The sequence below is a fragment of the Anser cygnoides genome, chromosome 3, assembly GCF_040182565.1.
Source record: "Anser cygnoides isolate HZ-2024a breed goose chromosome 3, Taihu_goose_T2T_genome, whole genome shotgun sequence".
Lineage (NCBI taxonomy): Eukaryota > Metazoa > Chordata > Aves > Anseriformes > Anatidae > Anser > Anser cygnoides.
Window position 1 is genome coordinate 72,132,197 of NC_089875.1, and position 13,265 is coordinate 72,145,461.

The following is a 13,265-nucleotide window of genomic DNA, read 5'->3' on the forward strand; positions in this document are numbered from 1 at the left end:
GTCAGCTACAAAAGATATTTCAGGAGAGCCAAGTGTACCTCAGGCTCTGACGATTCTCTCTCTTCAAGTGCTAGCAAAAAGAGGGTGTGGTAAATAATTTCTGAAGATCTGAATGATACGCTAGGGCCTTCACAGAAGCTCTGCAACAACACTGCAAGAGTTATGCAAGAGTAAGAGCTTTAAGATCCAAAAGTTCATGAGTCTGCGTGGATCTAACATCATCTGTGTGATGCAGGGAGACTGCTACACAGGGTGAGCAGGCACTGCCTGAGCAGCAGAGGTTGCTCCTGAGATCAGCTTCTTCATGTCTCGCCAACTTTGCACTACGGTGGAAGTTCCTCAGTGGAGAACAAGAAGTTACACATAATAGATACAAAAGCAATCCTCTTTCATTTTATTTTTGTCTTTAAGTAAAAGCAATTCTTTTCCTATGAATGTACCTTCTTTACTGAATAATGATCAGTAACTTCTAGTTAACCCATCCTCTAACACAAAATGCAGTAGGAACCTGGCAGCCCACCCCCCAACCCCACACTGCAGGCACCCAATGCTGATCAGGGGCAGCACACAGGCAGGGGTGCTGGCAGCTTAAACATCGTGAGGCAAAAAGCAAGCACCAGGGCAGGGAGCATAAGAACAGACCGGAGTTCAGCAGTGTGTGCGTAGTCTGCTGCGATAGGGTTGTGGAGCGTGCTCGTGGGAGACCTGATGGTTGTAGTTCTCGCTTTCCCCCGCCTCGTGCTTTCCCCTGCCAAACCTAACTCTCAGAATACACAGGCATAGGAAATACTTTATTTTTATTTTCTTGTTGCAGGGATGCCAAGAAGGATTTTACCGTACCAGCTCAGGAAAATGCTCTCCTTGCAACTGTAATGGCAATGCAAACAGATGCCTTGATGGATCGGGAATCTGTGTGGTAAGGAATTCCTCGGCCACTCCCTCATAGAATGACAGCACTAGTTTTTGTATCTTTTTTCTGATAACATGAACCTTTTCGCCTTCTTTTTGCTCTTGCATGAGGCTTCACATGAAAGAAATATTTCCCAGGCAAACCCAAGAAACTGTGGGCCACGGTCTGACTCTACTGTTAACACCAATGCCACCAATGCTCAGTTTCAATATAAAGCAAAAACTTCAGCTTTTTGCTGAAGGTCAGGGCCAAGATCAAAACAACAATGAGATTATCATAGCCAAATTTCATTCTCACTTAAATTATCTCTGCAGATTCAAAACACTTTTTGCATGCAGTATTTGTGAGAGTCAGTATGCTGGGGAAAATTTTTAGTCCATTAGAAGTGTGGAAAGAGTTTTGTGTCCCCCCAGAGAAAAATGCATAAATTCAAACACATTTCATTCTCCCTCAATGAATACATTGCTGTATATCATATAAACAATTTACAATGGTGAGTGACCCCTGTGAGTGTATACACATGTGTTACCCATAGTAATTCTGCTTCACGGCAGCCTCCTGCTGTGCAGGAACAACATGAGGAGGTTGAAATAATACACCAAGGGAAGAGCATGTTGAACTCCAAGGTAGTATTACAATTTCCCATATGTTCGGTCTCACTCATTATCAGCTCAGACAAAAAGCTGTGAGTTGCATTAGTAGTTGATCACTTGTAGCTCCAGAGCAAAATTCAGGGCAGTAAAACCAACTCCAATTACTAATGGGTAATCAGAGCAGTAATATGGTAAAGAAAGGATGGAAGTTAATACTGTAATGTATCTGAACCACATAGCGAGAGCTAGGCATTAGTGTACTCTTTACAGGTTTGTATAGATCCCAGAGCTCCAGTCTATGCCATGGATTTATTGTGTTACTTTTGACAAGTCATAAACCTTTGCCCTCAGTTTGTCTCTTTGTAAAATGGCCTTATAATATTCACATACTTTGCATTGCTGCAGCTTCTACCAAGTTTTCAGTTATAGCTATACACAGTGCCATGCTCCATGGAATATTTCCATTTCCATTCCCGTGGGAGGAAGACAGTGCAGCTGTTCAGCCCAGGAATAATTATTATGGCTTGGCCACTGTAGCGTGCATAGGATCGGCTAGTTTCTGCAGAACACATATTGGACTAATTGGTTAACATTAAATTTTTTAAATGGTTTTACATTGTGAGGCATTCCCTGCTATTCTCTTTCACACGCACGTGACTTCTGTGCATGCGAAAATGACAAGAGGAAGTTTCTGATGGAAAACTTGAGAACAAGAGGGACAGCTTAGCAAATGTCTGCTTCTCATGACTCTGGTAACCAAAGAGTTTCTGGAGTAGAATATATGAGGTAGGAAAGTGATTATATCCTCAGTTTACAAACACAACAGAAGACTTGCTTGCTGTCTTCTACACAAAATGAGACTGATGTCAAGAGCTGGAGAGAAAGAAAAAAAAAGTTGCTGTATCATCAGGAAATAATCTCAAAGGATCTGTATATTCCTGACTAATGTTTCTCTAGTATACTAAACTCCCTTACTTGATCAGGTAGTAAAGAACAAACTAAGAGCTGAAGCCCAGTTTACTGCTTGAGTTCAAATAAGCCATTGGATGGCTGGTCTGAATGGTTTAATAAGCCATTAAGCTCAGGCCATTTAAGCTCAGGCATGATAACAAAACAGAACCAGAGATGCCCATGGGGACTGCAACAACAGGACTTCGCTGAGGATGTGGAGATCTCCAGGGAAGATCTTTCAATCTTCCAACTGGTGAAACTGGTAAACCACGAAGTGTGACTGAGAAAGCCAGGGAGAATAAATGCTTAAAGAAAGAAAAATGTAATTTGGATTAAAACAGGCAGAGGCATGTTAGATGAATGAATGAATAATTTGGGGAAAAGAGAGTTGACGGTTAAGAACATGATTGGTGTCAGAATAAGCAGTCAAAGTAGCCACCCCTAAGGGCCGTTCTTGAGAAGCACAGGAATGGATCTGACCAAAGTGTTCTGTGGGCTGAGCTTGGGCCAGAGAGCAGTAGGCATCTGTATGGCTGGGAATTTCAGGGAATAGATAGGACCACATGGTAATGAGAGTTCACTGGTTTCTTCCTCTTTAATTTTTAGGCAAATTATTCCAATGAATGTTGCAGTAGTAACCACCACACCTGATAGTTAGACATAAGACCTTCTGCATTCTGTTAATTTTTGAAATGCTGAGGGAGGGAGGGAGGGAGGGAGGGAGGGAGGAAGGAAGGAAGGAAGGAAGGAAGGAAGGAAGGAAGGAAGGAAGGAAGAAGAAGGAAGGAAATAGAGATAAGAGAGAGAGATTCTGTTCATATCCTTCACTATTGTTGTTGTTGACCTGCATTTATATCCATATAAACCTGTTATCTCCCTGCTTCTAACATGCAACTCTGTTCTGAAGTTTTATCACAGACTCCCCAGTGGCAACCCAGGTTACTTTAACCATGTGTTATAGATGTTAATGAACAGCCTTAGCAGAAGATTTTTAGATGAACTGATGTTCAGCAAAGTTAAAAAGTTTTATGTTTGCATGTTTATTCACACAATTGAATGATTTAAATGTTTATATATATATATATAAGTTAATTCTGCTAACAATGATGGGAGACAACATGAAAACAATAATAACATTGTATTCGGTGGGTGGATAATTATTTTTTATTGTTGTTTAAATAATAACTAAGCTGTAAGAGCTGGATAAATGAACAAGCTTCAGGCATTATGAAAATGAAAAAGTACCCTACTTCAAAAGGGATGAAATGTAAGGGTCAGATTCCATACAATGCTCTAAGACCTTCATATTATGCAAATCCCCCAAATCAGTTCAGTGAATGTAGTTCCCACTGCATACAAATTAATGAAATTTTCGTTGGCCTCTGCCCTCAATTTGAAATCAAATAAAATTAAACTGCTATCAATGAAGCCTTAGGGTAAAGTACTCACATCCTTAATTCCTGCTGACATAAGTATCTATCATCTGGTCCTGTTTTAAAATTTCTCTCAGCTTATTCATAGAGTATAAATCCAACCCATTTGTCTCTAAAAGCTTATCAAATGATACAATCAGTGAATCAACAATCTCATTGGGTAACCAGACAGAAGAAATTATTGCAAAGAGCCTTTCTTGGATAGATGTCCAGACAAAACTGGTACAGAAATCAATCACGTCATCCTGTGATTATAACTGAAGAGCCACTCAGCCCATTTTTTAGTGTGCCCAAGTGTTAGAAGAGCAGTCAGCACAGTGTAAACTCCATTTATGATATAATATAATACAGATGTCAAATAATACTTCATTTCAAATACATTATCTGGTAATGCATGTAAGGCTGATAGGGGAAAAAACATTATTTTTTTGTATTGATTTTAGACTTTGATATTTTAATAGTATTTTAACCTTCTCAACCCTAGCTAAAAGAGGAAAAGGAAGTCACTTGTAGGACCATGTAGCTTTTGATTTTGGAAACATTCATATATGTGATAACTGGGTCAAACTATAACAACTACAAGTTGCAGTCTGCAGATAGAGTGATGTGCATTTCTCCTGCATAAAGCCAAGCAATGAGGTTTACTGTCAGTAAGATCTGAAGATATGAGGGGAACATTTTGCCTCTTTCACCACCTCCAGACCCTACCCCACCAACAATCCACAACTGAGCTATTTCTTTAGTGTCTTTGTTGAGGGATCAGCTGTTGAAAATTCAGCCATGGCAGCAGGCTTCAAATGACTTGAAAACTGAGCAAAACATCACAGCAGCCATGAGGATCATCTCTGAAATGAGTGGCATACAGAGATGAAAAAGCTTGCCTAAAACAATGAGCTCTAATACTATATGCCATTAACAACATAGGCAGGTTTTACGATATTAAAAATTTTGCATTACATTAGGAAGGAAGTCACTTGAGGCGGCTGCACAGTACTATGACAGTGACTTCAGAAGAACACAGCGAAATGAATTGGCAGTCTGAAAGGATTAAAAAATTGTAGAGTTGGATATCCTGACAAAATTTTTGTTGGACTGAGTTATCAGTGTGCAATAACCACAGAAAGTGGTTACTGCTATTAATGGAGGGTAAATATTATTCTGTGGTTAGATCTTCATAAATGCATAAAGGCACACAGAGCAGGAACAGTAAGTCTGGAGAGAACATTACAGCTTGTGTGTGCCTACCTACAAAACTTCAAGTGCTATGTTATCCTCTGCTACATATATTTGATCGGTATGTATATAAGGTATCCAAAGAGTACACAAAAATAAATAGGTGGATCAATAGATAGATAAGTAGATAATGACCATTTTCAGAACAAGAAAGGCCAAAGGATCATAATGATGGAGAGGATAAATTCTCTGGTATCCTTTCCAGCCTTTTATGGAATTCTTGACAATAGAATGTACTGTCGTGTAAGTGATTTGTGTTTAAGTGTTTGGGTTTACATCTGAGTGGAAAGGTTGGAACCAATTCGGCAGTTCTGCCTGAGAGAATATGTTCCACATGATTGCCAAGGCAGGTCTGGAGAACCGCCAGTGGATCTACAAACATCCATCAAGCACGAGCACAAAACCACAGGGAGCTAGCAAAACTCTCCAGCTTATTAGGTACTCCTGGCTTCATGAAGAGCCTTGCAGCTTGCAGCTCAGTCTTTCCTTCTTGAAAGATGGACTGCATCTATCTATAGTGCCCAAGGTGATACACCTTTGGAAAGCTAACAAGAACTACAACAGTCTGGTGTTGAAATGCAGCCCTTGTCCAGAGGGTTTTTGTACACACTTGTCAGAAGTGCCAGTGCTAATAGTCTCAGTGCCTCAGATGGAGAAATTTCCCTCCCCCTTGGCTCTGTTTTAACATAGAATATTTGCTGTCCTAACGGTTTTACTATTGAAAACTTGCAACAACGACACTAACGCGATCACTTTCCCTGCACAGCCTCTTCAAGAGGCTTGTAGGAAGCCAGACCAAGACTGCAAGGAAGTGCTGCCCTTGCTCTCACACTAAGCTAAGGCAAGTGATGGATGGAGAAAGTAGAGAGCCAAATGTTTTTGGCAAGACATGAACTCCCACTTTACTCAGCACAGGACAAGCTCTACAAACCAAAACTTTGACATAGATGGGCTATAATGACCCACACCAGACAAGTTTCAGGGCTGAGTTTTGTTGCTATTCTCATTATTTCAGGTGGTCAGCTGTCTTTACGTTACACGTAGAGGTTGCACAACATTTAGTGTTTCTTTTTACTGCCTCATCTCTTCCATGAAATTTTGAAAGCTAACACTGCAGCTCACCCACTGTGGCTGGAGAGAGAAGGATGAAATCATAAACCTTAAAGACGAAAAAGATAAAACACGTAAATCTCATGGCTTTCAAGTCATTATGCTGAAGTACTTTTTTTACTATTATTATTTTGGGACAGCAATGAGCTTTGGCATGCTGGCATGTGCACTACTATGCAGCTCTGTAACCTCAGATAGGAGGGCATGTCACAGATTTGGAGATTTTTAAATCTGCATCCAGATACTATACCTCAGGCCAATCTCTACTGGCCTAGCAATAAATACAGACAGACTGGACAGTAATATAAACCAATTTCATCACTCTACACATATAATTTATTTATTCCCATCCAATCTTTCTACATTAACAATTGCTACAAAACTGCCTCTAAGAAGAACAAGAAATAAGGGAGAAAAAAATAAATCAGTTCTTGCTATCTTGTAACAATGACTGCTTTCATCTGCAAAGTAATATTCAGAATTCCTAACCGAGGTTTGAGGGTACTTCCAGATTTCACAGATAATGTTTTTAGGGTTTATTTTATTAGAAGTAGTATTTTGTTCACTTTACTAGCCTCACTAGAAGCAGGGCTGGATATTAACTTTTGTTGACCTGGAGAGCCTCCATACCATCCCGCATTAGGTGCCTAACAGGGGTGCCCTGCATCGCTCTGTGCTAGGTCCTGTCTTTCTCCTTTAACTGTAGAGGGTACAGAAAATTTGTCATCTATCTGTTACCTGTGGAAGAGGTACAGCCTGCCCAAATTGCACTGTGTTAGCCTTTCAAGGAAATAACCTTCCTAAAATAATTGTCTAAATGGCACATTTAATGAAGCCAGTGCCTCTGAAGACCATTAAAAAGAGCTCTTCTCTCTTCAGGATCCTAAGTTAAGGTGGGACAGATTCCCACATCTTAGATTTTTAGTAATACTCATTTGCAGAAAAGCATGTTTGTCTTTTGGGGGGACAAATTATAATTTTACTTGTCCTGCCTGAAGAGAATCAACAAACTCTTCAATATTATTTCTGCACAAGCATATTTACAGAGCAGAACTGCATCACACTAAGTGCTCCGTGATCTCAGAACAGCAATTCTGGTTTTGCTTTCCAAGCAGAGAAGTGCAAGAGCTCAGTGATGACAATCACTCCCCCCACAGCACCTTTTCATGTGCAAATATGTGGAGTACAGATGGTTACAGTAAGGGCAAGGTAGAAATGCTCACCCTGACTGATGACGCTCCATGAGACCAGAGCAGTTTGACCAGCAAAGGTCAAACTAAGGCATTTTCTAACACAGGAAAATACAATCCAGCCACTCTGTCATATGACACGTTGCTGCTGGTGTAATGACGGATGAATGATGGTGTGCTATATCCTCATATAGAAGCTTTCAGAAGCCAGGCTGTTATTACATCAGATTACTTCCTCTGAAACTGAATTGTCCAAGGAAAAAGGACACCTCTGCCTACTTTTGCTTTATGAAAATAAAGGCTGTATTAACATGGGCATATGGAAAGAATTCAGCATAGAACTTCAGCTTAATGTAAATTCCAAACATAGTTTACCAGGAAAAAAAAAAGAAAAAAAGAAAAAAAAAGTATTTTATAGCTTTGTTGCAATACTTTTCACTGCATAGCTCTGTCTGTTTTTGTGAACTGTACCATGTCTCACTCTGTTCTGTGCAAAGACAGGCAGCAATTTTCTGCTAGCTTCAGTGCTTGATGTCCTAAGAGACATATCAAATGACTATTTTCTAGAGATCTTTACTTCAATTTTCCTTGTCTTTCAAAGGAAACAAAAAAAAAAAAATACTGAGTTGCTTTATTTGAAAAAAAAATAGACAAGAATATTACTAAACATGTTTCACAATTTTGTGAATTCCTTTGAACAAACCACTGAGACAGAAAAGGCTGTGAACAATCACACACGCAGTCAGATTTATGACACCTACTGTAAATGATGCCTTTCATTCTAAAACAGGTATGAATACTTGCACCAAGAATACCCCTTGTAAGTCTTACAACAAAGCACTTTAATATCCAGTTTCTCAAAGAATGCTAAAAATGGAATTCCATTTTTTATCCCATGATTATTTCTCAGTCAAAAGTGGCCAGTTCAGAAGCAAAACATTTTTCTCAAACTACAAAACCAACCCCACTCAGCGCTGAGAATCCCTCGTGAGCTGCAGGGAGGGTATCCTCCCTCCTTCAGCGATGTCTCATAGGCTTACTGTAGTTAGTAGCTTTGTTGGAGATGCCAAGATAACACAAAATAAAACATAAAAGGACACCTTTTATCACTTTAAAACTGTAATTCTAAATATCCACAGGAGTGCTGATTTGTTAAATAAGATAACGACACTTCGTCATAATCACTGGAGAAAAACCTCAGAAGTGCTTCCAGCACTCATCTACCATGTTCTTTGGGGTAAGAGGCCCTTTTAGCACTTCCCTTCAGTTTAGAAGATAAAAAGCACTGCAGATTTAAGGAGCAGCATCGCCTACTCTGCTGCCCTGCTGTTATCATCCCAAAAGTGTCTGAGCTCTGGAAACCACTAACGGATTTATTCTGCTAGTACCCACATGTTGTCTGGGGAGCTGAGGCCAAGAGAGGTGATGTGAATTGCTCAGAGCGAAAACAAAGAGCATGACAAAGGCTGCGATTGAATGCAGCCCACCTGAGGCCTCTGTCAGCATTTTAGATACAGGATCCTTCTTTCTCTTTGAGCTCTCGATGCCCACACTCTCATCTCTTTCTTGTGGTGCATTAAAATTGCATGTGCATTGAATAATGACAAACACGAGCTATTTTTTAAATGGTGTTAGCCTTCCACTGCCTCTTGTCTCACACCACGTGTCACAGCAACCTTGTGGTTCATGCACTCTTGCAGGAATAGAGTGCAAGAGCTGGACATCTCCACAGTGGCTGCCCGTAGCTCTGCCCTTGTTTACTCCTCTCGGCTTCTCTGCTCTCACCAGGCTTCTTTTCTCCACCTTGTCTGAGTCAAAATTTCTTTCTTTTCTCATTTTAGAGCCCTTTTGTTAAAAGAACTTTCTGGTTTTGTGCATAGTAAATACTCTCTTTACATGAAATATTACTACGAAAAACCACTTTATGCTCTGCAACTATTTGTGTCTAATTCATTTAAAGATCCATGGAGAAAGAGGCTGGCCTTTTTCTTTTTTCCTTATCATATTCTACCTGATGTAGAGTTCTCTGGTCAAATGGCTTTCTGGCTTTGTAGAAATAAATGATTGCTGTGCAGTAGGTTCTGTATGACCAGAAAAATGCAGCACAAGCCTTGAATCCTCCTTGAATCAAAAGAGGTCTGAACTAAATTAATAAGTCCTAACTGGGGGACTTTAATGAGATTCAAATAAAGAAGATTGGCTAAAAAACATCAGATGCGCTCTGGCAAGAGTGATTGTCCTTTACTGAAATGATGTTTTTCAATGGAGATTGATGATATTGGCACACGGTATTATGAAAAAAAAATCATCAGTGTTGCCAGGGCAGAATTCTGCCACTAAACCAAACTTTTAATATTGGGATACAAAACTCATTTAGCAATGCATGTATGTACAAGTGAAACACAACTATTTGTTTCCATTAAACATCTTCCCTAATCTCATCCCTCTTTCCTCATACTGTTTTATTCAAAGCACACTCTATGGTTGGAGTAGAAAGTGAGTTCCAGATCTGTAGGGTCTTGGCTCAGCAGGACATCAGTAAGCTAAGCTCACCTCCCCCCAGCTTGGTGCTACTAGAGGAGCTCTGCCCACAGAACCCAGCATGAAACACCGCCAGCGCTCCCGAAATCTGACACACAACTTCCCGGTTCTTTCAGACACCACCAGCTGCTGACAGCTCGGAGACTTCTGCAATGGGATTAAATGACTACTGGAGGAGAAACTGGGACACCACAGTCATTTCCTAGAACCTGCGCCAACTCTGAGCACCACACAAGAGGTCCCCTTGCAGGGCCTGACCGAAGGCCTCTGCAGTCAACATTGAGTCTCCCATGGTGACAATAGGACATACTGTTTGGGGATAACACCCAGCCTGGCCTGTTTCTGAGGTCTCTTGGCTTCATACTCCACCAGCATCCACAATTGCTGTATTAAGGAACATTAATATACATACATACATACACACATAGCATACATACAGCCTGAATCCTCTTAGTGTTAATTTATGAACACATTCCCCATGAATCTCTCTTGGAAATTTTCACCCCTGCAAAAACTGTCGCCTCCTGGCAGCAAGTTGCAGAAGTTTCTTATCTTCTGGATAAAGAAGTACCTTTTAAAGTGAAACCTCCTAAAAGTGAAGTCTCCTAATAAGTTTACTGAGTGTCCCTCTTCTCCTGTACTACAGATTTTGAGTGAAAATTGTCCTGCATTCAGTTTATTTCCCATCTCTGTTATTTTACATACCTCAAATACCCTCTCCTGTCAGCCTTTATCTCCCTCTGAACAGCCCTAACATTTTCAGTCTCTATTCATAAGCCACTGGTGAATACAGAACAAAACTGGTCTCAGGACCAAAGCTTAAGTGAACTAAATAGTGACTCTTCCCCATTCTGAAAAGTGACCATTACATCTGACCCTTTGCTTCCTAGTCTTTACCAGATTTCAATTAGTAAAAGAAACATTCTTCAAGTCCTCTGACAATTTAGTTGACTTTTTTGAAAGTCCATAAATGTCCTCTGGATCCCCTTCATACTCTTGCTTATTTGCACCATTATACAGCAGGTTAGTGAAGCAGCACTCCCTGACTCAGATGGTGCTTAGTCGCACACTCAGAGACCTTCTTCTTCATTACAGATGCTGTCATCTTACCAGGGATGGAAATTACATTCATCAGTCTATAGCTTCCATGATCTGCTGTTTGCAGGTCTGAAAAGGAAAGAATCAAGGACATGAACCCAAAACTACAGCAAACATGCACTGCACAGAGTAGTGCTCTGCACACTTCTGCCATGGACCTGGCCCTTTGCTTGCCTTTCATAGCTATTTGCATCCATACTGTATCAGGTGCAAAGTGGTGTCATTGGAGAGTTCTGATTCAGGGGTATTGCAAAACTCATTGCACATTTGCAAGAAAGAAAAGTGCTTCTGTGCACCTTTCCTACTCTTTGAAAAGCAATTCAGCAAGACAATTAGAATTTGGAGGGTTGTGTTTTTTCAATGGCAGCTTCTGGGTATTTTGCTGAAATGAAGGCAGGAGCATTGCCATGTGCATAGGGGAAAGCCCACGTAACCTGTCACATCTGTGTGTAACCATTTTTAAATTAAATGATATAAAAATGCTTATTTGGGCATGCAGAACCTCTGAATTCAATTTAGTGTCCTTTACAGAGAAATTTGACTGCAGTGTGTGTGTGTGTGATTGAAAATGTTATCTGAGGCACAATTTTCTACCCAGCATCATGAAATATTTTCAAATAAATATTCTGTATAAGTTACCATAGCTTGATTTATTGTCTTAGAACTCCAAAAATATCAACCAGTGGCTGATTTGCCTCTGCATGGGGAATTATATTTCCTCAGAAATATCAGACTGCAGAGATAAAATTTGCTTTGAAAGTGAGTGACATTTTGTGCAGTTGCTCTGTATTTTATAAAAAAGCCACTGCAAATGCAGTTTGGCATGAGAAAGAAATATGTTAGGCTCCCACTTCTTCCCACCATTAAACAAACCTCCTTTAAGATGAGAACATGGCATCCCTTAATAGTGTAACACATTTCATCTCAGGAGAAAAGCATCAGAGCTACATGGTGTATTAGCCACCATTTGCCTGCAGATTCCCCTGATGCTCTTTTCCAATCATCAAGCCCAAGGAGCAGCCTCGCTGAAACCTGCCTAGACTGAAATCTGTTGACAGCATTTACCAGCAGACATTTTTCTTGTTGGTTTGATTGCAGCAAAAGGGATCTTTCCTGCTGGCACTTACAACTCAGCAAAGCTGACCGCTACACTTGAGTACCCATGGCATCTCTGACAGCAGCCGGTGCTGTTTCTGCTCCAGCACCTGGCACACACGTATGTCTGTTTTGTCCTGTCCTGCACCTTGCCAACACTCACCGGCTGGCCAGTGTGATCATTCAGAGCATTTTTATTTGTAGCAGTACTAGCTAATACTGGGTCTGGTTTCATCCTTCAGTTCCTTGAAGGATTGGGGTCTGGCCTCAGCCCCTATTCTGTTTGGCCAGGTGTTCAGCTAAATGATTTCTTTCTGAACTAGGCAGTACCTTCATCTGACTTTCATCACTCTCTCTCTTTTCACTGAAGGACTGCCAGAGAAACACAACAGGGGAGCACTGCGATCAATGTCCGGACGGCTTCATCAGTGACGTTGTCAGGGGAGTGCCCACCTTCTGCCAGCCTTGCCCTTGTCCCCTGCCAGGAGCTGCCAAGTACGTGAAGAGTCTTTGTTTGTCTTTGGTTTGGGCTGCTTTGGGCCCTTTGCAAGGTGGGGGCAGCATCCCTGCCTGGGTGCATGAGACAAAGCTTCTGCCCTTCCCAGCAGAGGAAAATAAGAGGACTTCCCACTTACAATCACAGTATTTGATATTCGAACAAATTCAAGTTCTCCCTCTTTTATGTAGGAGAGATTACTCAGCTGTCTGGCTACTTTTAGGAATGCCTAAAAGACGAGTTACCGAGGAAGGTAGCAGCAGGGATGTGTGTAGTAGAGACAGACAGACAGGCAAAAAGGGCAGTCCATGACCCCCAGAGGGTGAAGCCAACCAGGACAGAGCACAGCCTGGCAGACTCCTCTGCAAATAGCAGCACAGATAAAAGGAAGGAGTGGGAGGACTCTGTGACAGGTACGCTGCCACTTCAGCTGACACACGGCCACCTTCAGGAAAGAAGCTCTAAGGCCTAGTAGAAAATCAAGGCTGAGCCAAAGAGCTCCAGGTGTCACCCACTTTGTGCCTTCTGAAGAAGCAGAAAGCTACAAACTGTAATCAGTTTTTGGAAACCTGGTGGCACATCAGTAGCGCAGGTGAACAGTACATAACCAGCTTC

General features: G+C 41.1%; 1 protein-coding gene across 2 annotated transcripts in view; it reads left to right on the forward strand.

Moving 5' to 3' along the window:
- LAMA4 (laminin subunit alpha 4) overlaps positions 1 to 13,265 on the forward strand; it is a 97,221-nt gene that overhangs the window by 20,339 nt on the left and 63,617 nt on the right. For both annotated transcript variants that reach the window (XM_048081100.2, XM_013175564.3), the window contains exons 2-3: positions 815 to 916; positions 12,525 to 12,649. In XM_048081100.2, coding sequence (XP_047937057.2) covers positions 815 to 916; positions 12,525 to 12,649 — 227 coding nt within the window. The remainder of the gene's footprint in view (positions 1 to 814; positions 917 to 12,524; positions 12,650 to 13,265) is intronic.